Source organism: Theropithecus gelada, chromosome 18 (genome assembly GCF_003255815.1).
Source record: "Theropithecus gelada isolate Dixy chromosome 18, Tgel_1.0, whole genome shotgun sequence".
Classification (NCBI taxonomy): Eukaryota; Metazoa; Chordata; class Mammalia; order Primates; family Cercopithecidae; genus Theropithecus; species Theropithecus gelada.
In genome coordinates, this window is record NC_037686.1 from 50,293,283 (window position 1) to 50,319,576 (window position 26,294).

General features: G+C 43.0%; 1 protein-coding gene across 2 annotated transcripts; it reads right to left on the reverse strand.

Annotated features, from left to right (window-relative positions):
* Positions 1–1,507: 1,507 nt before the first annotated feature.
* NARS (asparaginyl-tRNA synthetase) lies at positions 1,508–24,664 on the reverse strand. 2 transcript variants are annotated; one of them, XM_025364961.1, is made up of 15 exons: positions 24,174–24,664; positions 23,635–23,637; positions 23,052–23,131; positions 17,778–17,936; positions 17,602–17,691; positions 15,876–15,954; positions 13,315–13,385; positions 11,084–11,170; positions 8,230–8,451; positions 7,919–8,118; positions 7,398–7,533; positions 6,607–6,720; positions 3,649–3,780; positions 3,193–3,324; positions 1,508–2,608 (listed from the first exon to the last, which is right to left on the reverse strand). In XM_025364961.1, exons 1-15 carry the CDS (start codon positions 24,214–24,216, stop codon positions 2,477–2,479), a joined length of 1,680 nt encoding a protein of 559 aa, XP_025220746.1. In that variant the 5' UTR covers positions 24,217–24,664; the 3' UTR covers positions 1,508–2,476. The 2 variants fall into 2 exon arrangements, with proteins under 2 accessions (XP_025220746.1, XP_025220745.1); XM_025364960.1 differs by lacking the exon at positions 23,635–23,637.
* Positions 24,665–26,294: the final 1,630 nt, after the last annotated feature.

The window sequence follows — 26,294 nt, forward strand, 5'->3', positions numbered from 1 at the left end:
CTTTAAAGTTTCTCAGCCCTGCCTCAGTGTTCCCATTTCAACTACAGAGATTCATATGAAATCAAGAGAGAACCTACAGCAATAAGAGAGGCTTAAGGTTGAGTTTAGGAGTAGGAGGAAGTTACCTGGCGACTGTCAACCTCACTGTGCAACAACCTCCCCTGGGGAGCTTTTAAAAAATACCCCGGTCCCATTTCTGAAATTCACATTCAACTGGTCTGGGGTAAGGCCCAAACACCATTATTTTTGAGGTCCCCAAATGACCCCAATGTTCTGCCGAGATTGCTTCCTCACAGAGTTGAACTACTCTACGTATTAAGGACATTTTTAGGAACTGTTACGAGGCAGCAAGATGGCAGGGACTGAACGGCAAGGTGGGAAACTGGGTCGCTTGAAATGGCTGAAGGACATTTAAGAGGGCAAGCTGATACTTAAGCAATTGAATTAGCCTCCTGATTTGTCTCCAAAACTGAGCAGGTCACACAAGTGCCAAAGGTGAAGGGGGTTTTTGGTATAAAAAGCAGGGAGTTTCAGGGAGAAAGTCATGAGATGGGGAGTCCTGAGAGGGTAAGGTTATCTGTGAGCTGTCCATGGAACGCGGGATGGCATCTGTGACACCTGGATTAGGGTAGTAACTACACAACGAAGGAGTGAAGTCCACACCTGGGAGGTTTGCTGCTCACCGTGCTCAGTCTCTCGGCCTGAGGTCATGACCTTAACTCCCTTATCCATACCTTATCCTGGCTCTCCTTTAATATTTTAAAACTCTCGACCTGTTTACACCATTAAAATTTAGGCTGAGCCTAACCTCTTCACTTAAATTCTGATAAAATGAATTGCCTAGTTGAATCTATAGCTCATTCACATTCTTCCAAGCATTTTTTATTTAAAGATGCAGGCCGAATAGATTATAAATGCCTCATTTCTTCCTTTTCTTTTTTTTTTTTTTTTTTTGAGACAGAGTCTTGCTCTGTCGCCCAGGCTGGAGTGCAACGGTGCGATCTTGGCTCTCTGCAAGCTCTGCCTCCCAAGTTCAAGAGATTCACCCACCTTAGTCTCCTGGGTAACTGGGATTACAGGCACCCACCATCATGCCTGGCTAATTTTTGTAGAGATAGGGTTTTACCATGTTGCCCAGGCTGGTCTTGAACTCCTGAGCTCAGGTGATCCACCCGCCTTGGTCTCCCAAAGTGGTGGGATTACAGGTGTGAGCCACCACGCCCGGCCTAAATGCCTCATTTTGACCTGTCATTTCACTTCATTGCAAAACAGGATAAAATCTAATGTCTCCAAAAGTAACACAAAAATGATTACAAAAAAGATGTAACCATGACCCACGTATCTAATTTTAAAAAATCATTCCTTCTCATCACCATGTAACATTAGCAATACCTAAATTTAGTAGTACTTAATTTCACATATATACATCAAAAAAAGATAAAATAATTGCAAAAGCATGAACTAATGTGACAGAGATGTTTAGCTTTAAGAAAATTACGCCAGCAAAGAGTTTTTACGGATGTTCATTTATTGACTGCTGGGAATACAGCCTATTGAGAATACATGACATGCATTTGGTGGAGAAATCAACTAAATCTGAAATGAAGCCATTCAGTAAGCCTGCTGTGAGTTAATAAGGTAGCACAGATTAGGACATGGTGGGGGCAACTCAAACAGCCACTGACAATTGTTATTAAGATTCCAGCTACAAATTCTTTTGGAACTTATTCTTAATTACTCAGGAATTACCAGGAAAGAGGGAACATCAGTCTGCCTCTTTACCTTAAACTAATGCTAAGAGGGATATTGTGAATCACTAAAGAACTCTCCCCAAAATTATGTTCTTACTTAAAATCCTTTAAGGCAATTCTGTTTTTTACAAATTCTTCCATATCAATTTGTATGCCTCAGAATTATAAGCAGCTATGCAGACTTAGAAAATATTAATAACTGATACAAAAGACTATCATTTGATTCTAGTGTCTGCTGCTGAATTATACTGTGTTCTAATATGAGCAGATTTTTATACCATATTGCCAATTTCTTCCCCCAAGATTTTTGCTTTAACTCATTAATGCAATAAAATAAATCAAAGAATTCCAGGTACACTTAAAAGCACAGATAGATTAAGTTACTGGAATATCTTACACCATAATCTAAAATTGTTGAATTATATATACATATAACTTGAATAAAATGAATAACTTGAATAAAGTGAATAAAATGCTGGAATGTATCCCTAACTACAGTTTCATGCCAGGTATTTCCCCCAAACTTCATAATGGATATTTTTTCTTAAGATGATAATCTTAACTCGATGTTCAGGTGATTTGAGGTACTTTTTATGGTAGTAGAAAGAAACACAGACAGAGAAAACCCCAATGAAACAGAAAAACGAAGATTCTGGCTTTTTGTTTTCTTTTTTAAAGAGCCTGTTCCTTTCATAACCTTTCCTCCACACTTCTGGAGAAATTGGTTATGGCGTGCAGCGCTGGACAAATCGAGGGTATAAGCACACGTCTCGGATGTGATACCTATTCAGAATCCATGTTAAGAATCGTTCCAAGCCCAAGCCATATCCTCCATGTGGACATGTGCCATATTTTCTCTGTTTAAAAAAAAAAAAGAAAGAAAGAAAGAAAGAGGAGTAAATACTTAGTTAAAAATTTCATCTGAGGTAGTTAAGATTTTCCACCATGAAAGGAGTTAGCTCACTGTGGTTAAGAATTCAACTACGGCCAGATTCAGTGGCTTGTGCCTGTAATCTCAGCACTTAATCTCTGTGCCTTCATGAACCATGTGTAACGAAATAATTTGGTATGAAAAATCAACCAGGGAATAAGTACCATCCTGGAAAGAAGAAATTCTTAAAAACTTTTAAAATAAGTCAATGTCTCTTTATGAGAGGAAAATGAAGAAGGGTACTAGATACTGGTAGCATCAATTTTTTAAAACTCAGTTGCAATCAACAAGCCAGGCGTTAAACAGGTTTTCCAATGAAATCAACATATAACTTGGCCAAGACAAAGCTGGCAATATTCACACACCACATTATTATAACCTGGAAGCTGAACACATACAGCTCATTCAAATACCAAAGTACTACCCTGAATTCTCCCCTTTTAAAAATTTCAATATATACAGAATGATTACAATGAAAAAAATGTTGAGTGCTTAAAAAATTGGTTTTACCTGATCTGTATACCAGTAATAGGGAGCAGGGTCAATCCCTTCCCTTTTATAACCTGCCAGTATTTCTTCAGCATCACTGCTACGCATTGAGCCTCCCACAATCTCACCAACATTGGGCATCAACACGTCAACCTTTAAATGTAAGTGAAAGAAGATACACAATTACTCTCAAGCGATCAGACACAGGACTGCTCTAGAGTTCAAATGAAAATTACAATTAAACTCCAAGGGCTAAAGGAGGCACTATGATTACATAATATTCAAATATTTACATTTCTCTAATTTAACCAAGCATGTTAACCTCAATCAGGGGAGGGGGAAAAACCCAACGTCTTTAAATATTGTCATTCTAGATAGAGAACGATATATTTGCCATGAGCTGTATCTGATTCCAGATGACAGTCCCCATCCCCTTAGAAAGCAAAATTATGAATACTCTTTGAAACAGAAACTGACAGATTCAGTAAGACGGGAATCCTCAAGACATCGCTGCATGTAGAAGGACTTGATCTCCACGGGAAATCGACACAGCAAGATTGGTTCATTAATGGTGTCTGTCATCAGTCTCTCAGGAGCTTCTGGGATATCCTGAGGTTAAACAAGACTTCATTAACATTTACAACTTAGACTGCAACAAGACAGAAGCAGCTCCTTCACCCTGTACCAGTCCTTCCTCCTATCAATTCAACAGAGTAGAGACACACCTACCCTTAACCCATACACATTTGTGTAAAGAATTTCTTTCAAAAAGAAATAAACATATTCTTAAAACTCAGTTATTTAATGAAGTGTAAAAGATCTGTCTCCCTTGACAGCATATCTCAAGCACTATGCTGCTTGACGAAGGAAAATCAAAAAAACAAAAACAAAAGCCAGCCTCAAGCTGTGACTAGACACAGCTCAGTATTTTTCTCAGTGGCCTGTTTTGTCTAGCTCTGAAGCAAATGAGGTCCACTTAGTCCCATAAGGCATATTGTAATCAATCAGTTATGCCTTCAATGACAGAAAGGCACAATCATAAGACAAATAACCAATGTCAAACTGGTAAGTGTAAGCACACCTGGAATAGTTAGCCAAACAATGTTAGATGATGACTCAAGCTCATTAGTTTCTCTCTCAAAACATCCTTCTGTACCACACATAAAGTTAACACATAAGTTAAAACTGAAAAGTCTTGTCCCAGTAAAAACGGATTGAGAGAACTGGAGAAGACTCGTAGATTTGTTTAATGAAGAAGTGAAATGGAGGTAGCAATCACCCAGCACACCTGTTTTCAAGCTCCAGGCCCTGGAGCCCTTGCGTCCTTGGAGACGCCGAGAGGCAACAGGAGATGAGCAGGAGAGCTCTAGTCTCTCAGCTTGCATCTGCTTTACACAACGGGGTTCTGCGTAAGATTTAGTTAGGGGAAAACAGGTCTTATTTCATACTCCCCAAAAGCCTGAAGGCCATGTATCTACTCTAGTGTCCTCATGTGTGTGGAATAGCAATGTATAGTAAATGCTGACAGGCTCCCCTGCCATTGTCCTGGCTAGGCATTTTGCTCCTGTAGTCCCCACAATCTTACAAAATGGATGTTACTTCCAAGGTAAAGATAAGGAACCTGAGAGGGGGTCACTGGTCTTCAGTTACATGGCACAAAAGAGGTGGGAGCTAAGCCTACCTGGGGGGACTTGTGACTCCACAGCTTGTGTTCCTTCCACTCAACTACACTATTTTACTAAGTATTAAGTACACTAAAAGTATTCAAGTTCTCAATACAAAATTTTGTCATTATACATCGTAAACTGAATTCACAGGCTGGGCACAGTGTGGCTCACATCTACAATATCAACACTATACAGTGTGGCTCATGCCTATAATCTCAACACTATAATCTCAACACTCAGGAGGCTGAGGTGAGAGGATTGCTTGAGGCCAGGAGTTTGAGACCAGCCCAGTCAACAAAGCAATACCTCCATCTCTTTAAAAAAGAAAAAAAACTGAATTCACAGAAACAATAAGAGTGCTTTACATAGACCTAGTATATTGTTTCTATTAATTCCTTCTAAAACCCAAAAGTAGTTAGTAGCAGCTACACACATTTCAACTGTAAAACAATTAGATGTGCAAATATTACGTAAGTAATGGTTAAACGCATAGGAAAGAGGGCCTAGCATAGCGTTGAAAACTTGAACCGGACACGGTGGCTCACGCCCATGATCCCAACACTTTGGGAGGCCGGGATAGGAGGATTGCTTGAGCCAAGGAGTTTGAGACCAGCCTGGGCCAACATAGGGAGATGCCATCTCTACAAATAATAAAAAATTAGCTGGGCGTGGTGGCTCACATCTGTAATCCCAGCACTTTTGGAGGCTGATGTAGGAGGATCACTTGAACCCTGGAGTTCAAGGTTGTAGCCAGCTATGATCGCACCCATGCATTCCAGCCTGGACGACAGATGGAGACGCTGTCCCAAAGAAAGAAAACTTGCAATCCAAGTGCATGCTGGGAGAGTGGTTCTCAGGCAAAACCGAAATGCTAAGTTTATCTGGGGCACTAGGCTACCTTTTCCAACACCTTCTCTCTTGGTTTTGCATTTTTAACCAATGGCTATCTTCTTTCTCATCTTCCACATTAAGGAGCTTTAAATCACTGTTTTGGGGGAGGGGATGAACCTCTTTTTAAAAGCAAAAGATACATTCTCCAGAAAAAAAATATACATATATATCTATATACCATCATTTTGCATGTGATTTCAAAGGCTTCACAACCTTCTAAAGCACTCCTGCCAGCCTAGAGAATAAGGAGAGTTTATAAGCTGTGGCCAAGGAAGAACAAGGAAGGAAGAGGGAAGAGGCAAAGCAGGAGACGTGAAGGCAGCTTAGAAACTCACACTTGGCCAGGAGTGGTGGCTCACACCTATAATCCCAGCACTTTGGGAGGCTGAGGCGGGCGGATCACGAGGTCAAGAGATCAAGACCATCTTGGCCAACATGGTAAAACCCTGTCTCTACTAAAAATAATAAAATTCGCTGGGCGTGGTGGTATGCGCCTGTAGTCCCAGCTACTCGGGAGGCTGAGGCAGGAGAATTGCTTGAATCCAGGAGGCAGAGGCTGCAGTGAGCCGAAATCATGCCACTGCATTCTAGCCTGGGCAACACAGTGAGACTCTGTCTCAAAACAAACAAACAAACAAACAAAAAACAAACAAAAAAAGAAACTCACTCACACTTACTGGACGCTACAGAACAGGCACTGTCCTAAGGCTGACTCTGTTAACTCAGTGAATCTGCAGGCAACCCCACGAAGCAGGTTCTGCTGTTACCATTTATTCGAGGACAGGCAGATGCCACCCACATTACTAGTTCATTAACCAGAAGAAGAGAACTGGAGCCCAATCCCACCTTGGAAACAATGAGAGAAAGGAATACATACTTCTCCAAATTCATAGAAAGTTCCATCTTCTTTCTTTATATCATGTTCTTTTAGCCAAATGATAGCATCTGAATAGTTCATCCGTTTGAAAGGCCGTTTGGGGGGCTGAAAGTTCTATAGAAGAAAGGAAAAATATAATGTGTATATACGTAAATGTAAACATTAACACTAAAATTTCCATTAAAACCTATTATTATAAAATATTATTATTATAAAATATTACTTCAGTTAGGGGTGGTGGCTTATGCCTGTAATCCCAGCATTTTGGGAAGCTGCGGTGGGCAGATCACTTGAGGTCAGGAGTTTGGGACTAGCCTGGCCAACACAGTAAAACCCCATCTCTACTAAAAATACAAAAATTAGCTGGGGGTAGTGGTGGGCTCCTGTAATCCCACCTACTCAGGAGGCTGAGGCAGGAGAATTGCTTGAACCTGGGAGGCAGAGGTTGCAGTGAGCAGAGATCGCGCCACTGTACTCCAGCCTGGGTGACAGAGTGAGACTCCGTCTCAAAAAAAAAAATACATATACACACACACACACACATATATAGAAAACGTCAGACTAGAAAACTATGTAGACATTCCTAAAATGGAAAACATGAGTCTCTTCTTACATAACTGAAAACATTATAAAATTATCGACAATGACTAACATCAAATTCTAGTCTTCAAAATAATTAGTCACTTATTTCAGCTCACCAAGCCATCAAATCTACAAAAACTGAGGATGACGACTTCATTGTCTTCCGAAAAAGAACTGTGACTTTTTCTTTCCATAAACACTGCACCTACCGGGTTGAGCTCATACACTATGCTCCCTGCAGGAGACTTCAATATTCGATCTACCACATCACAAACCAAGTCCTCCAACCGGTTCAGGAGGTCATCAAAGGTCAGGAAAGGACACTCGGCTTCCACGTGAGTGTACCTGAAGAACAAGACACTAGTTCAGAACTGCTTTTCTCCTGCACTGTTTTTTCCTCCAGCAAGGCTTTTAACATGGGGAAGCTGTCCATAAAATTCCAACAATGCTACCAATTCCCAGCTTTGCAAATTAGCTGTGGACTCCCCTCTTCTCCACTGAGTAGCAAGTTCCTGTTTGTTCCTTCATATATAAAAGATCAAGTCAAAGTGAAAAAAGAGACCTTAGCTATGATCTAAGGTGGCAAAACTTTGTTACATGTTCTTCCGTTAACCACTTAATATATCAGTTTTTTGTTTTTTCTTTAAACAGACATAATTTACCTACACTAAGATTTCTTCTCTAAGGATATTAACTAAAAAGAAATAAAAACAAAAAGGCAATTTCATACTCAGCCAGGTGCCTTCGCGTTCTGGACTGCTCTGCCCGGTACGACTGCGCAATACAAAAAACATCTCCCAGGGCTGGGAGGCAGGTCTCCAAGTACAACTGAGAGGACTGAGTCAAAAATGCCTCTTCTCCGAAATAGTCAAGCTTGAAGAGTGTGGCACCACCTTCTACTTGTGTTTGAACCAATGATGGAGGAGTAACCTGTTCAAATGCAAAGAAGGAGTAAATCAATGTCTATCGTGAGCACCACTATTCAAGTTTCAAAATGGCAAAAAATGTATTGTTGGCAAAAGCTGACGAACACATACTTACTTCATGGTACCCCCTATCAAAGAAGTGATCTCTAAAGCACCTGGTGATCATGGATCGCGCTTTCAGGATTTTGGACATGTTTTCTCCTCGGATCATCATGTGTCTGTTGTTGAGCTGGACGTCAACGTCGGACTCCTCATTGATCAGGTTGTCAGCTCCTCCAGCAGGGGCCAACCCAATTAGCTCCCAGAAGTCACAACTCAGCTCATGGCCACCTGGAGCCTGCATTTTTAAAAAGTGGGGTCCACAGAAAGAAGGAAAAGGAAATAAAAAATTAACAGTATTGAGGATTTTAATTTATGTCAAAGTTTTGGTAAGCTGAGATTTTTAAGAACCTCATAATTCTCAGCCTTACTTTAGTTTTATATTGATATTTTTATGAATATTCTTTCTGGATACACACTCACATACACACAAATATCTTTTTTTTGAGATAGAGTCTCGCTCTGTCGCCCAGGTTGCAGTGCAGTGGCACAATCTTGGCTCACAGCAACCTCCGCCTCCTGGGTTCAAGTGATTCTCCTGCCTCAGCCTCCTGAGCAGCTGGGATTACAGGCGCCCACCACATCTGGCTAATTTTTGCATATTTAGTAGAAACGGGGTTTCACCATGTTGGCAAAGCTGGTCTCAATCTCCTGACCTCGTGATCTGCTCGCCTCAGCCTCCCAAAGTGCTGGGATTACAAGTGTGAGCCACCACGCCCAGCCTGTGCATTTCTATTTTTAAAAGATATCTGTGGCTCGGAACGGTGGCTCACACCTGTAATCCCGGTACTTCGGGAGGCCGAGGTGGGCAGATCACAAGGTCAGGAGATCAAGACCATCCTGGCCAACATGGTGAAACCCTATCTCTACTAAAAATACAAAAAATTAGCCACGCATGGTGGTGCACACCTGTAGTCCCAGCTACTCAGGAGGCTGAGGCAGGAGAATTGCTTAAACCCGGGAGGTGGAGGTTGCAGTGAGCCGAGACTGCGCCACTGCACTCTAGCCTGAGCAACAGAGGGAGACTTCATCTCAAAAAAAAAAAAAAAAAAAAAAAGAAAAGAAATGCACAAACTATAAAATAAACTGTAATCTCACAACCTGGAGTCCCTACTAACTACTGTTAACATGCTGATATATTTTTCCAGCTTCTACTCACCTACTTTATTTTTTTTAATTTATTTATTTTTTGAGAATGGACTCTCACTCTGTCACTCAGGCTGGAGTGCAGTGGCACAATCTCAGCTCACTGCAACCTCTGCCTCCTGGGTTCAAGCAATTCTCATGCCTCAGCCTCCCAAGTAGCTGAGGTTTCCAGGTGCGCACCACCACACCTGGCTAATTTTTTGTATTTTTAGTTGAGACAGGGTTTCGCCAAGTTGCCCAGGTTGGTCTCAAACCCCTGAGCTCAGGCAATTCACCTGCCTCAACTTCCCAAAGTGCTAGGATTACAGGCATGGGCCACCACGCCCAGCCTTACTCACCTACTTTAAATTAATGTATTTGCACATATTAACTTCTAAAATGCAAAGATTTTATTAAAAGCTGTTTATCTTTGAAACATATATATAGTAAAAATTCAAATTCTCCCTAATAATTACATTAGAAAGCAATTCATTTTAAAAGTCACATATATGGAACATATAATTATCTTGGTGCCATAAAAACCACTTTATTTGGCTGGGTGCGGTGGCTCATGCCTGTAATCCCAGCACTTTGGGAGGCTGAAGTGGGTGGATCATCTGAGGTTGGGAGTTCGAGACCAGCCTGACCAAATGGAGAAATACCGTCTCTACTAAAAATACAAAGTTAGCCAGGCATGGTGGTGCATGCTTGTAATCCTAGCTACTTGGGAAGCGGAGGCAGAAGAATCGCTTGAACCTGGGAGGCAGAAGTTGCGGTGAGTGGAGATCATGCCATTGCACTCCAGCCTGGGCAACAACAGTGAAAGTCTGTCTCAAAAAAAGACAAAAAACAAAAAAAACAGCCTCTCAAATTCTATTAAGAAATTCTCTGAAAATTTTTAGGTGGGTTAAGTTTTTATTTCCATCTGGCTGAAAAGTAATTCATATATCTATAGCACAGTGGCTATATTATAGCCCATGAGGATGATTCAGGAATTCTGTAAGGCTGGAAATCATTGTATTCTTTTTATCACGAGTTGTATAATGTACATATTTCACTGGAAAAGGCATACCGAATATCACATGTACTTCACATTTATTGTATTTATATGCTGCGATGGTTAATATTAAGTGTCAACTTGATTGGAATGAAGGATACAAAGTATTTTCTGGGTGTATCTGGGTGTTGCCAGAGAAGATTAACATTTAAGTCAGTGGTCTGGGAGAGGCAGATCCACCCACAGTGTGGGTGGGCATCACCCAAACGGCTACCAGCCTCGCTAGAAAGAGCAGGAGGAAGAAGGTGGAAGTGCAGACCTGCCAGGTCTTCCGGCCTTCATCTTTCTCCCGTGCTGGATGCTTCCTGTCATCGAACATCAGACTCCAAGTTCTCCAGCTTGTGGACTCTTGGACTTACACTAGTACTTTGCCAGGGGCTCTTGGGCCTTCGGCCACAGACTGAAGGCTGCCCTGTCCACTTCCCTACTTTTGAGGCTTTTGAACTTGGACTCAGCCACTACTGGCTTCCTTGCTCCACAGCTTGCAGATGGTCTATCGTGGGACTTCATCTTGTGATCTTCTGAGTGAATTCTCCTTAAAAACTCCCTTTCATATATACATCTATCCCACCAGCTCTGTCCCTCTGAAGGACTCTAATACATATGCCAAATGTACAAACCAAGACACTGGAAAACAAACCAATAAATAAACTATTCATTTACCCAGTGCAAAACTCAATCCACTCACCTGCTTGCCCTTTGGGGTAAGATTTAGCATTCCATACACTGCAACACTGCTCTCCGTGGACAACAATACTCCATTGTAGCACTGACACTATAAAAAGGTCAAAGCTCAACTTTAGTTATTCACATTGATTTAAAAATTCTACCATATAGAAAATCAAAGGGATTATTTACAAACAAGTTATCTGATCAAATACTAGTAAAATAAAGAGTGAGATGGCCACATATTATTAATATTAAAATATAGCTATTTTTGTGGAAGACAGAGGTTTATCTACATATACACATATACATGTAAATATAAACATATACATGTAAATACACACTTTACATACATATGAATAAACAACACTGACCCACATCACTTAAAAATATCTGGACAGTTTATTTATTTATTTATTTATAAAAATCTAGACTATTAAAGTAACATACAGGTTGGGCACAGTGGCTCATGCCTGTAATCCCAACACTTTGGGAGGCTGAGGTGGGAGGCTCACTGGAGCCCAGGAGTTCAAAACCAGCCTGGACAACAAAGGGAGAGAGAAATAAAAATTAGCTGGGTGTGGTGGTTCTTGCCTATAGTCCTAACTACTTGGGAGGCTGAGATGGGAGAATTGCTTGGGCCTGGGAAGTTGAGGCTGCAATGAGCTATGATGACGCCACTGCACTCTTTTTGAGAAACCCTGTGTCTCAAAACAACAAACAAACAAAAATCATACAGAGCCCATCTACACTATAATCACTTCTTACTAATGTCATTAGGAAAAAATTGATAGGGGACTCTGAAAGGAAGAAGTCAGGCTGCCAACACCTGAACCCACTAGTCATAAAAAAGACAACCAGCCAGGCATGGTGGCTCACACCTGTAATCACAGCACTTTGGGAGGGTGAGGCGGGTAGATCACCTGAGGTCAGGAGTTCAAGACCAGCCTGGCCAATATGGCGAAAACCTGTCTCTACTTAAAACAAAAAAATTAGCTGGGTGTAGTGGCATATGCCTGTAGTCCCAGCTACTCGGGAAGCTGAGGCAAGAGAATCACTTGAATCTGTGAGGCAGAGGTTGCACCAAGCTGAGATCACGCCACTGCACTCCAGCATAGGTGACAGAGCAAGAATCTGTCTCAAAAAAGAAAAAAAAAAAAAAACACAACCACACCTTACGTGCCTCTTGACATGATGCAACTAAAAGAACGTAGCTTTGCCCAAGTAGTTGTGCCAAAAAGCTGAACCTAATCAGACTTAACCTCCAACCTCCAATTTATAAAAAATACAGAGACTAGAAGAACATGCTAAAGAACACCACAAGGATGCAAACAACCAAATCCAGAATGTGAGAAGTTCCACAGGACAATCCACCAGGGTTTTCCCAACAAATCTATATCAGTGGGTGGGTGAGAGCAGAAAAGAGCATGCAAAGGGAGCAGCAGAGTTATAAAGAAAATTTCAAAGTCATATTACTAAATGCAGCATGTTAATCTTGTTAGAATGCTCATTCCAATCAACCAACTATAAAAAGGCAGTATGAACTGATAAGAATCTGGATATTAGATCATATTTAGTAGTTGTATTAATTTGGTGGAGGGTGTGATAACAGTAGGTGACTATATTATCTTTCCTTCTTTCTTTTTTTTTTTTTGAGACAAGGTTTCACTCTAATGCCTAGGCTGGAGGGTGGTGGCATCGTCTTGGCTCACTGCAACCTCTGCCTCCACACCTGACTAATTTTTGTATCTTTTGTAGAGACAGGATTTCACCATGCTACCAGGCTGGTCTCAAATTCCTGGGTTCAAGCAATCTGCCCACTTCAGCCTCCCAAAGTGTTGAGATTACAGGTGTGAGCCACCATGCCCAGCCACATTATTTTTCTTAGAGATGCATAAGCATGTGTATTTAAATGATATGATGTCTGAGAGGCAATATCTTACCAGGATTAGCCATATACTGGTAGTTACAGAAGCTGGGTGATGAGCGTTTGAGGATTTTTTTATATGGTTCTATTTTTTAATGTGCTGGAAATTTTCCATAAAAGTTTTCTTCCCCTAGCCTTATTAAGGTATAATAAACAAATAAAAATTGCATGTTTATAGTATACAATGTGCTGTTTTGATTTATTGACATTCATTGTCAACAAAATAAAAATTTTAAATAAATGTATAGATTCTAGAATTCCCAGAACAATAGAGGAATCTACTGAAAACATCTAATTTTCAGGCATAAGTAAGAGAAAATATTTACCAACTCATCCGCCAAGACACACTGAAGATAACCTGTACCATCTCGCAACACCAGAAACATTAAATTCTTTCCTAAAAATGAGAAATAATAATTTAGGCAGACTGTTCTCAAAGCACCAAATTTTATATATATATAAATAAATAAATATATAAATAATTTTAAAGATAGGGTCTCACTTTGTCACTCAGGCTAGAGTGCAGCGGCACAATCATAGCTCACAGCAGCCTCCTGGGCTCCAGCAAACCTCTCACCTTATCCTCCCAGATAGCTGGGACTACAGGCACATGCCACCACACCTGGCTAATTATTTTGTAGTGAGAGAGGTCTCACTGTGTTGCCCAGACTGGTCTCAAGCTCCTGGGCTCAAGCAGTCCTCCTACCTCAGGCTCCCAAAGTGCTGAGATTACAGGTATGAGCCATTGCACCCAGGCATGACTTAATCTTATCTAAAGGAAACTCCAAGGTTGAACACTGAAGTTCAGACCTCCCACATGGCTCCCTACCCGTGAAGTAACCACTGGTAATACCACTACTCAGTATTTGTAAAATATTTTATTTTCAGTGTTTTAGACTTTCAAATCCTACATGATCCCCAAGATCCATACAACCAGGGGAAAGCAAGACAGAAGGCAACATGAGTTAAGGCATTACGCCTTATCCACCCTTGAATCCCCTGCAATGTCTGGTGTAGTACTGTGCACTCAGTGGGTGATGCATAAATGTTCTTGAACAAAATCACTTTTTCTTATTTATGTCTCAAAGGTCCATTACTGAAATCTACTTAAAACATTTCATTTGTATTTTTTGTCCCCTCCTGACCACTTTTTTTTTCAGAGGGAGTTTCGCTTTTGTTGCCCAGGCTGGAGTACAATGGCATGATCTCAGCTCACTGCAACCTCCGCCTCCCAGCTTCAACTGCTTCTCCTGCCTCAGCCTCTCGAGTAGCTGGGATTACAGGTTCCCACAACCACACCCGGCTAATTTTTGCATTTTTAGTAGAGACAAGGTTTCACCATGTTGGCCAGGCTGGTTTTGAGCTCCTGACCTCAGGCAATCCACCTACCTTGGCCTCCCAAAGTAGTGGGATTATAGGTGTGAGTCACCGCACCTGGCCCATCCCACTTTTTTTTTTTTTTTTGAGGAGTCTTGCTCTGTCGCCCAGGCTGGAGTGCAGTGGCCGGATCTCAGCTCACTGCAAGCTCCACCTCCCAGGAGGTTTACGCCATTCTCCTGCCTCAGCCTCCCTAGCAGCTGGGACTACAGGCGCCCGCCACCTCGCCCGGCTAGTTTTTTTTGTATTTTTAGTAGAGACGGGGTTTCACCGTGTTAGCCAGGATGGTCTCGATCTCCTGACCTCGTGATCCGCCCATCTCGGCCTCCCAAAGTGCTGGGATTACAGGCTTGAGCCACTGTGCCCGGCCCCATCCCACTTTTTAATGAAAGATTTGCTAATCCCTCACAATAAATAGTAAAATTAATAATGTTTATATATTATAACAATAAAAAGGGAAAGAGGAAACAAAATGTCAGAACCAAGCGAGAATGCAAATACACTGTTTATAAGAGTCAAAACTATGGCCAAGTTTCAGACTCAGATGTAAACTTCCTATGGTAACACCCCTTGGTTTTTGCTAAATAATTAAAACTGGTCTCAAACTCCTGACCTCAGGTGATCTGCCCACCTCAGCCTCCCAAAGTGCTGGGATTATAGGCTTGAGCTACCACGCCCAGCCAGATTTCCAGTAGTTCTTATTGCTGATGAATTTTTCTATTATTTCCTTAGTGATGGAGCTGGGGTTTTTTGGCTACATTCACCAGCCCCTTCCTCTACTCATCTCCTTTCTCGCTCTGTTGCTCAGGCTGGAGTGCAGCGGTGCAGTTTCTGCTCACTGCAACCTCTGCCTCCTGGGCTCAAGCGATCCTCCCAATTTGACAAATACTTGACAAATATTTACTGGACATGTCTTCATCACTGTAATTGCTAACTGCTAAAATAGCATTTAAAAATTTTTATACTTTCAATAGTCATTTTAAACAAGAACAAATTTAAGATATAAATCACTCTATCCTTTAAAGCCAGGTGAGGTGCTATGTGCCTGTAATCGCAGCTGCTCAGGCTGAGGCAGCAGGATGGCTGGGGGGAGTTCTAGCCAGCATACCAAAAAAAAAAAAGAGGGCCGGGCATAAGCGCTCATACCTGTAATCTCAGCACTTTGGGAGGCCAAGATGATGGATCACATGAGGCCAGGAGTTCCAGACAAGACTGGCCAACATGGTGAAACACCATCTCTACTAAAATTACAAAAACCAGCCAGGTGTGGTGGCAGGTAACCTGTAATCTCAGCTACTCAGGAGGCTGAGGCAGGAGAATTGCTTGAACCTGAGAGGCGGACGTTGCAGTGAGCCAAGATAGCACAACTGCACTCCAGCCTGGGCAACAAAGTGAGACTCTGTCTCAAAAAAAAAAAAGGCAGAAAAAAACCCCTGCAAATCTGTGTTTTTCTTCATCTAAGACCAGAGATATTTAAAAATTAGAAAGAAGGAAAAGCTTTGTCATTTACCTTGCCTACGCAGCCTGTGGACCCAGCCAAACACCTTTACTCTTTGGCCTCTATATCCTTCTAATGCACTAATCTTCACCTGTCAAATTGAAATGAATAACATTTGTTCAATAATGTCATTTATACACACCAACTTTTTCACTAATGTTAGACAGACGGTAGTAAAGTGTTAAAAATCACAAATGGTTCAAAACTGGAGACAGCCCCTCTACTGCAGGTCAGAACCAAACACATTTCACTGTACTGGAGTGGTTTAAAACAAAAAAACAATTCAAGTCTTCTTTCTTAGGGTAAAACTGGTAATGAGAAACACCCAGAAGAATTTCAGGTATTGCTAGATGAAATTAATTAATAAATGAATTCATTTGTCATAAGTGGAGCACTTGCGTCCCACAATAGCAACAATCCCAGTCCACACGGAGCCTTTTCCGTGACCCCACAGTTCTTCGATACCTTCCAGAACCTGGTATCTAAACAAGGCTAACTTTTGTTTGGGGGATGAAGGAGAAAGGAGATGAGTAGAGGAAGGGGCTGGTGAATGTAGCCAAAAACCCCCAGCTCCATCAGTAAGGAAATAATAGAAAAATTCATCAGCAGTAAGAACTACTGGAAATCTGGCTGGGCGTGGTGGCTCAAGCCTGTAATCCCAGCACTTTGGGAGGCTGAGGTGGGCAGATCACCTGAGGTCAGCGGTTTGAGACCAGTCTGGCCAACATGGTGAAACCCCATCTCTACTAAAAATATAAAAATTAGTCAGGCATCGTGGCGGGCACCTGTAATCCCAGCTACCTGGGAGTCTGAGACAGGACGATCACTTGAATCTGGGAGGTGGAGGTTGCAGTGAGCTGACATCTCCCCACTGCACTCTAGCCCGGGTGACAACAGCGAAACTCTGTCTCATAAATAAATAAATAATAAAATAAAATAAGAACTACTGGAAATCAAACCATTTTCATTCATAGTCCAGCAATCTATTTGGGTTCCAGAAAGAACAGAAGGAAGAAGAGTGAATCTGATTTCACAATTCACACACTTTTACTCTATTTAAATAAACATGAAACTCATGGATTTCAACCTCTTCGTTTTATAAGCAAACCGACACTAGAGAGGGTTAAATCACTTGACCAACATCATGAAGCGCAGTCAGGCCTGGGTCCCCCATCTGCTGGCATTCAATTGGGACAGAATTCATTCAACATGCATTTACTTGACTGTGTAATAAAATGAACCCCTAAAGAACTAGCCTCATAACGCTAAAACATTATTTCTCTATGTCCCTTCTGAAAGGAAAGTAGGCCAGGCATGGTGGCTCATGCCTGAATTCCCAGCACTTTAGGAGGCTGAGGTGAGAGGATCCCTTGAGCCCAGGAGTTTGAAACCAGCCTGGGCAATATGGGAGCCTGTTTCTACAAAAATTAAAAATAAATAAAAGTTAGCCAGGTGTGGTGGTGCATGCCTGTGGTCCCTGCTACTTGGGAGGCTCACTTGAGCCCAGGAGGCAGAGGTTGTAGTAAGCAGAAACTGCACCACTGTACTCCAGCCTGAGCAACAGACCGAGATTCTGTCTCAAAATAAATAAATTAAAATTTAAAATTAAGAAATAAAAAATAAAAGGAAAGTAAAAACAAAATGTAAAGGAACAAACCACATGGCATGCCCCTCACACACAGAAATAATGATCTGAGGTAGCCAAGTCCACGGTATTTGAAAAGATAAACAAACTTACACATTTTGGCTCTGGGAGAGCTGGATCGTTTTTAATGGTAATCTTCTTTGCTTCTTCCAGGTTCTTTTCTCTTCGTAAACTATCTTCTGCCTAATTTTAAAGATGAAGCAGTTGGTTAACATTGTTTCCAGAGTTCTAACTTTAACAACGTTCACTGTGGCAAGTTCAGGACTCACCTCTTTCTTTTCCCGGGATTCAGTCTTCATTTGTTCCCTATGCCACATCTTTTTAATGTTCTTCAACTGTGATTTAGAAATAACATTCCACCTCTCATTTTCTTTTTGTGAATCTACGTAAATGGTAGGAAATGGTTCTTTTCCTACTGTCATCAAAGCCTTGGGTAGGGAGGAGAAAAAAAGATAGTTCTTGAACATCGTACAACACTTAAAATCAAAATAACACCTCAAATATAGGGCAACTTGAACAATCTAAGCATAAAGACCCCAACAACCAAAAGCTGATGTCGGCGGAGTGACTGGTTGAACATTTAAGCAGCACACTGGTTGGCTGGGCATGGTGGCTCACGCCTGTAATCCCAGCACTTTGGGAGGCCGAGATGGGCGAGGTTACGAGATTGACACCATCCTGGCTAACATGGTGAAACCCCGTCTCTACTAAAAAAAATATACAAAATTAGCTGGGTGTGGTGGTGGGCACCTGTAGTCTCAGCTACTCAGGAGGCTGAGGCAGGAGAATGGTGTGAACCCGGGAGGCGGAGCTTGCAGTGAGCCAAGATCGCACCACTGCGCTCCAGCCTGGGCAACAAAGCAAGACTCCATCTCAAGAAAAGAAAAAACAAAAGAAGCACACTGGCTAAAGCTGAAGCTCTGAGGTCCTCTCACAAACAATTCCAGCAAGTTCGGGCATACACTATACAGTTCTCCAGGACAAGCAGACTACAAGCAACAGATCTTAAGTGGCTGTAGCAACCAGCACAGATATATAGACAACAGAAGAGACACCTGACAGCAAAAGCCAACTGCAGGTGACATCTAAAACGTAGTCCTCTGTGAGAAATCAGAGAAGTGTCAGACATTTTTGAAACTTTCAACAAAACAATGGTTAAGAACACAAAAAGGGGCTGGGTGCGGTGGCTCACGCCTGTAATCCCAGCACTTTGGGAGGCCGAGGCAGGAGGATCACAAGATCAGGAGATCGAGACCATCCTGGCTAGCACAGTGAAACCCCGTCTCTACTAAAAATACAAAAAATTAGCCAGGCGTGGTGGCAGGCGCCTGTAGTCCCAGCACTTTGGGAGTCCGAGGCAGGAGGATCACAAGATCAGGAGATTGAGACCATCCTGGCCAACACAGTGAAACCCCGTCGCTACTAAAAATACAAAAAATTAGCCAGGCGTGGTGGTGGGCGCCTGTAGTCCCAGCTACTTGGGAGGCTGAGGAAGGAGAATGGCGTGAGGTGAAGCTTGCAATGAGCCGAGATTGCACCACTGCACTCCAGCCTGGGCGACAGAGTGAGACTCTGTCTCAAAAAAAAAAAAAAAAAACCCAAAAAGCTAAACTCATTTAATCTGAAAAATTCCCACACTGTAGAATACCTCTTTGCAACAATGGAACATATCAGGCATTGCTGTGTTACATATCATTTGATAGTTTATCGTTTGTGGTTTTTAAAACACAGTTGAAAGTACATAAAAGATGAATACTTTAAAGCCTCAAATAATCTTTCGAAATCTCTTCCAAGTTATTAAACCAAACACGAAATGCAATGAATTATTCTCTTGTTGCAAGATCTGCAGCCTGTAAAAACGGACTTTTTCTCAGTTCTATGACTGCTGCAGAGAAAGAGGGAATCTGGATCTTTTGAAAACATTCAAGGGTTGGGTGTGGTGGCTCACGCCTGTAATCCTAGCACTTTGGGAGGTTGAAGTGGGCGGATCATGAGGGCAGGAGTTCGAGACCAGCCTGGCCAATATGATGAAACTCCGTCTCTACTAAAAATACAAAAACTGGCCAGGCGTGATGGCACACGCCTGTGGTCCCAGTCACTCGGGTGGCTGAGGCAAAAGAATCTCTTGAACCTGGGAGGCAGAGGTTGCAGTGGACTGAGATTGCACCACTGCACTCCAGCCTGGGTGACAGTGCGAGACTCCTTCTCAAAAAAAGAAAAAAAAAAAGAAAAAAAAAGAACACATTCAATAGTCCATCCTTTTAACAACTAGACATTGTAAGAATACATGTAGGGGCTGGGCGCAGTGGCACACGCCTGTAATCCCAGCCTTTAGGAGGCAAGGTGAGTGGATCACCTGAGGTCAAGAGTTCGAGACCAGCCTGGCCAACATGGTGAAACACCATCTCTACTAGAAATAATAATAATATTTTTAAAAAATTAGCCAGGCATGGTGGCGGGTGCCTGTATTCCCAGCTACTCAGGAGGCTGAGGCAGGGAGAACTGCTTGAATCCAGAAGACAGAGGTTGCAGTGAGCCGAGATCACGCCACTGCACTCCAGCCTGGGCAAGAAGAATGAAAGTCTGCCTCAAAAAAAAAAAAAAGAGCCATTGATTAAAATGCAAAACCAGGAGAGAAGGTCCCATGAATACATCTAAGTCCTTCAGAATTCACTTACTACCCGACAGTCTGTACTGATCCCTCCTTTTGTATCACTGAAATTGAAAGAGCCAAACTATCAGTTCCCAAATCAGAATGCTACGCTTTTGTTAAGAGTGACACTCTGCAAACGTTCATCTAAACAGTGTTGCTAGTTTTTGGGAGCTGCAAAATGAGGCAACCAACAATCCAGAAATTAAAGATTTCCCCCTAAGAGTGGTTAAAAAGTAAAACCCAGCCAGGAGTGGTGGCTCACACCTGTAGCCCCAGCACTTTGGGAGGCCAAGGCAGCAGGACTGCTTAAGCCCAGGAGTTTAAGACCAGCCTGGGCAACATCTGTAGACCTCATATCTACAAATAAGAAACAAATTAACTGGGTGTGGTAACATGCCCCTGTGGTCTGGGCTACTTGGAAGGCTGAGGTGGGAGGATCCCTTAAGCCCAGGGTTGAAGCTGCAGTGAGCCATGATGGTGTTACTGCACTCCAGCCTGGGCAACAAAGTAAGATCCTGTCTCAGAAAAAAAAAAAAAAAAAATTAAAAACAAGTACCCATGTATGACACACCAAAGTATAACCATATGGTATGATCTACAAGAGGAGAGAGGAGAATGCTCCCAGGTTAGGAGGACTTGACAGTAACTATAAATGTTGTAACACAGTTAACAAAAGGGAGGCACAGAAAAAGGAGGGTCAAGGCACCGCTTTTCCTAACATACTTCAAGGAAGGAACTTTTTTGTTGTTGCTGTCCAGGGTGCAAAGCAGTGACACAATCACGGCTCACTGCAGCCTCAACCTCCTGGGCTGAAATAGTACCCTCATCTCAGTCTCCCGAGTAGCTGGGGCCACAGGTGCATACCACCATACCTGGCTAATCTTTTTTTTAAAAAATTTTTGTAGTTGGCAGGTTGTGATGGCTCACTCCTATAATCCCAGCACTTTGGGAGCGTTAATATCCTATCTTTATTTTTTAAATTAAATTTATTTAAAAAGTTTTAAGAAGTTAAATTTTTTGTAGAGATGAGGGTCTTATCACGTTGCTCAGGCTGTTCTCAAACTTCTGGGCTCAAGCAATCCTCCAGTCTCAGCCTCCCAAAGTGCTGGGATTACAGACCTGAGGCACCAAAGCCCAGACCCAAGGAACTTTTAACCATCTTCCTTATGTGGCAGTTGTAGCCAATGGATTCTAGCATATGAGTTCACAGCTAAGTCCATGGTCTATTTTAAGAAGGTTGTCTTAGGCCACACTTTTTTTTTTTTTTTTTAATTTATTTATTATTATTATACTTTAAGTTGTAGGGTACATGTGCATAACGTGCAGGTTTGTTACATATGTATACTTGTGCCATGTTGGTCTGCTGCACCCATCAACTCGTCATTTACATCAGGTATAACTCCCAATGCAATCCCTCCCCCCTCCCCCCTTCCCATGATAGGCCCCGGTGTGTGATGTTCCCCTTCCTGAGTCCAAGTGATCTCATTGTTCAGTTCCCACCTATGAGTGAGAACATGCGGTGTTTGGTTTTCTGTTCTTGTGATAGTTTGCTAAGAATGATGGTTTCCAGCTGCATCCATGTCCCTACAAAGGACGCAAACTCATCCTTTTTTATGGCTGCATAGTATTCCATGGTGTATATGTGCCACATTTTCTTAATCCAATCTGTCACTGATGGACATTTGGGTTGATTCCAAGTCTTTGCTATTGTGAATAGTGCTGCAATAAACATACGTGTGCATGTGTCTTTATAGCAGCATAATTTATAATCCTTTGGGTATATCCCCAGTAATGGGATGGCTGGGTCATATGGTACATCTAGTTCTAGATCCTTGAGGAATCGCCATACTGTTTTCCATAATGGTTGAACTAGTTTACAATCCCACCAACAGTGTAAAAGTGTTCCTATTTCTCCACATCCTCTCCAGCACCTGTTGTTTCCTGACTTTTTAATGATCGTTAGGCCACACTTTACCCTGATACAATCAACTACCTAACACCCATGTTGTGAGTCCAAGCCCCCCCCTTTTTTTTTTTTTTTTTTACTTTTGAGACAGGGTCTCAGGCTAGAGTGCAGTGGCACAATCATGGCTCACTGCAACCTCCACCTTCCAGGCTAAAGCAATCCTCCCACCTCAGTCTCTGGAGTAGCTGGGACCACAGGCACGCACCACCATGCCACGCTAATTTTTATGTTTCTTTTAGAGACAGGATTTCACCAAGTTGCCCAAGCTGGTCTCAAACTCTTGGGCTGAAGCGATCCATCTACCCCAGCCTCCCAAAGTGTTGAGATTATAGGCGTGAGCCACTGCACCTGGCCTGAGTCCAAGTTCTTGACAAACCTCTTTGAGAATGAGCTAAACTCATTCAAGGATTCTAGATCCTGAGAAATAACTGCACGTTAATAAATTGGCATTCTAGCTTCAAGCTCCAAGTCATGAGTCAGCTCCAAGAATCCATTCTTGGTGTGCTGGTATAAACCAGGTCTTGGAGTCAAATCTCAGGATCATACTCTGAATTGTGGTAAATTCACCAAAAGTCCTCTCAGGAGCCCCCTGGTCATGAGCTCACTGTGATTGAGGAAAGATAACTTTTATCTTTACAAGAATTGAAAATCCAGCAATCTGACTCATTGCAGAGAAAGATTCCAAGAAGCAATGCCATGTGGTAAAAAAGAAGATACCTTTTTTTTAAAATGTTAAAGTAAGTTTAGAGTTCCATCATCTAACAATCTTAAAGTCACATATCTGTCCGCATTCCTTACTTTCCCTTTTCTGAAAATTCTCTTTGGAACTCAGGGTTTGAAATCAAATTCTTGACAAGTCACACGATAACTGACATAAGTCATTAATAAATGCAGTCTCATTTTCCTAATGAGAAGAGACTCTACCTTTAGACCAGTTTTAAATGGTTTCTCCTTGGTTCCATCTCCCGTGGCATCGCTTCCCTCTCGGTCAGAGACGTACAGCTCTGTTGTTTGACAAAATGAGGGTAAGTTGTGGTCTGACCATTAACTATTAGTCACCTTACTACTTTATTCATTCCTTACCTTTGTAAACAGAACAAGCATCGATTAGTAAAAATTACTGAGGTCCATAAGAAATTAATATCCTAATTATTTCTCCACTCCATTTCAATAACATCCATCTCATTAAAAACATTAGTTAACAATCCAGGTTTTCAAAATGAACTCTGATCATTTCACTTTGTGATATTTATTCTATCCAACTGGGCACCCAAAAATAAAACAAGGGCTTTGAAGTTGGTCAGACATATGCTGGAATCTTCGATTTTGTACCTTAAAAGGAAGGGTGATTCTGGAGAATTTACTTGGCCTTTCTGAGCTTATTTCTTTATCTATAAAATGAGAAAAACAATCCCCATCTTGAAAGGCTGTACTGAGGATGAAATAAAATAACACATACAAATCAGATATCCCAGTGCCAGTTTTTGTAGAGATGGCAAATAAACACCAGCTCCCTCTGATCTTCAAAGGAAACAGAAGCTCTGAGGTTGGAAAATTTCAGGCCTCACAACTAGTAGGTCTGAACAGTGACATCCATACAGGTTTCTTTTTTTTTCTACTGCACAGTATGGTCTCCCCGGAAACCTCAATAAAAAAATGAGGCTGGGAGAAAAACAACTGGAATCCTAAAGCCTCTTCCTGACGATCACTTTGAAGATCTGCGGGAGTAGGGGCTACCCTGTGTCTGAACCCCTCCCAGCGCCTGAGTCTCAGCGTAATCGGGATGTTTCTCAGCGGCGCAGGGGCAGGGCCCGGAGCCATCGCCATTGCAGCCCGGGAGAACGACGGACTCGGGGAAGCCCGGCCTGGCCCTTCAAGTCCCGGGCCCAGCGAGGGCCAGGACCCTCCCTTCCTCCCTGCAATCGGTCCCCAAACATTCGCGGGGCGCCCACTCTAGTACGCACTAAGGAAAGCGCCGGAACCCGGATGGAGCAGAGTTCCTGCCCCAGGCAGGGAACACCGCGCCACACAACGAGTCTCACCCACCTAGCACCATGCCTGCAGTGGCCCTGGTCACCTCCAAGGACATAGACTGCAATACCGCCGACGTCTTGCCACGCCGACGTGCACCAACGGCTTCCGCGACTCCGGCGTTGCATCAGAGAGCGTAGAGCAGAGACCGCCTGCGTGAATCAGCCGACCACCGCGGTTCCATTGGTTACGAGAGGCGGGCGAGCGGCGCCGGGGCCGCCATATTTGGTGAGGGCAGAGGCAACTTCCGGATCCGGAGACGCAGCGCCCCACGCGTTTGCGCAGGTCGGAGTGCACAGCCTGGCCCGGGGCTGCTATGCCCTGGAGACCCTGGCACAGCGTCACTTTTGCACTCTTCCTTCCCCACCTCCCCAGCTTTCCTTTCTGAACCTTTCAATTCTGTCCCAGCTGGAGGCGTGCGGGTCCTCTTGCAAACCAGACCAAAGGATGTCACCCCGATCCCCAGATGCTGGAGGCTGGTTGAGTTCATGTCACCAGCAAACACCATGCCAGCTGCGAGACTGGGTGCGCGGCGGTGGAGGGGACGCAGCGGGATGCGTTAACTTTCTCACCTCCGTGAACCAACGTCTCTCGGTGTTCAGGACAGGAACTATGGTGTATGTTCATTTAAAAATTACAAGGATTACTGTTAGGGAGTCCATAATAATGTGGTGGAAAAGAACAAAAGGGCTTCGGAATACAAACCTGGGTTCTGCCTTTTACTAACCGTGTGTCTTCAGATAAATTATCTAATCTGAATGAGCTTCATTCAGCGAGTTTGGGGACCGATTGCAGGGAGGGAGGGAGGGTCCTGGCCCTTGCTGGGCCCGGGACTTGAAGGGCCAGGCTGAGCTTCCCCGAATCCGTCGTTCCCCCAGGCTGCCATGGCGGTGGCTCCGGGCCCTGCCCCTGCCCCGCTGCGAAGCATCCCGATTGCGCCGAGACTCAGGCGCTGGGAGGGGTTTATCTGTGTCTTCAGATAAATTACCTAATCTGAATGAGGTTCAGTTTCTCTGTTTGTGAAAGATGATGTAAGTTCACTGCCCGGGCATGTAAGAGGTGCTAATAAAGGATCTGTCATCATTTTCAACTTTTTTTTTTTTACTTTTTTGGTGGTGTTTTTTTTTTTTTTTTTTTTTGGAGACTGGGTCTTCTCTGTTGCTCAGGCTGGAGTGCAGTGGTGCTGTCATAGCTCACTGCAGCCTCGAACTCCTGGGCTCAAGCGAGCCTCCCACTTCAGCCTCCCAAGTAGCTGGGACTATAGGTGCACGCCACCATGCCTGGCTCGTTTATTTTTATTTTTATTTTTTATTTTTGTGGAGATGGAGGAGGGGAGGGGTCTCCCTGTGTTGCCCAGGCTGGTTTCCAACTTCTGGGATCAAGTGATCCTCCTGCCTCAGCCTCCCAAAGTGCCCGGCCCTTTATTCTCTATTTAGTGGACTACCAGAGTTTGTCCCTGAAGCAAAAGAAAACCCTTTTTTTATGAAAGGTCCTCAAAAAAATAACTCCATATATAGGTTCAGGGCCTATCAAGAATATGAACCAGGTCCAGGCGCAGTGGCTCACACCTGTAATCAACCCCAGCACTTTGGGAGGCCAAGGTGGGTGGATCACTTGAGGTCAGGAGTTTGAGACCAGTTTGGCCAACATGGTGAAACCCCGTGTCTACTGAAAATACAAAAATTAGCCAGGCGTGGTGGCACGCACCAGTAATCCCAGTTACTCAGGAGGCTGAGACAAGAGAATCACTTGAACTCGGGAGGCGGAGGTTGCAGTGAGCCGAGATCGTGCCACTGCACTCCAGTCTGGGTAACAGAGTGAGACTCCATCTCAGAAAAAAAAAAAAGTACCAAATACTATTCCTAAGGAATATTTCACCTAATTTTATGAACTTCTCTCTTTTCCTCTTTGCTGAATGTTTTCTGTTGGCTCATGAATTAGTATCAATTGCTGCAAAGCAAATTATCCCACACCTTAGCAGCTTAAAACCCCAAACATTTATTACCTTAGCAGTTTCTTTTGAGGCAGTCTCAGTTCTGTCACCCAGGCTGGAGTGTGCAGTGCTGCAATCTCAGCTCACTGCAACCTCCACCTACCAGATTCAAGAGATTCTCCTGTCTCAGCCTCCCGAGAAGC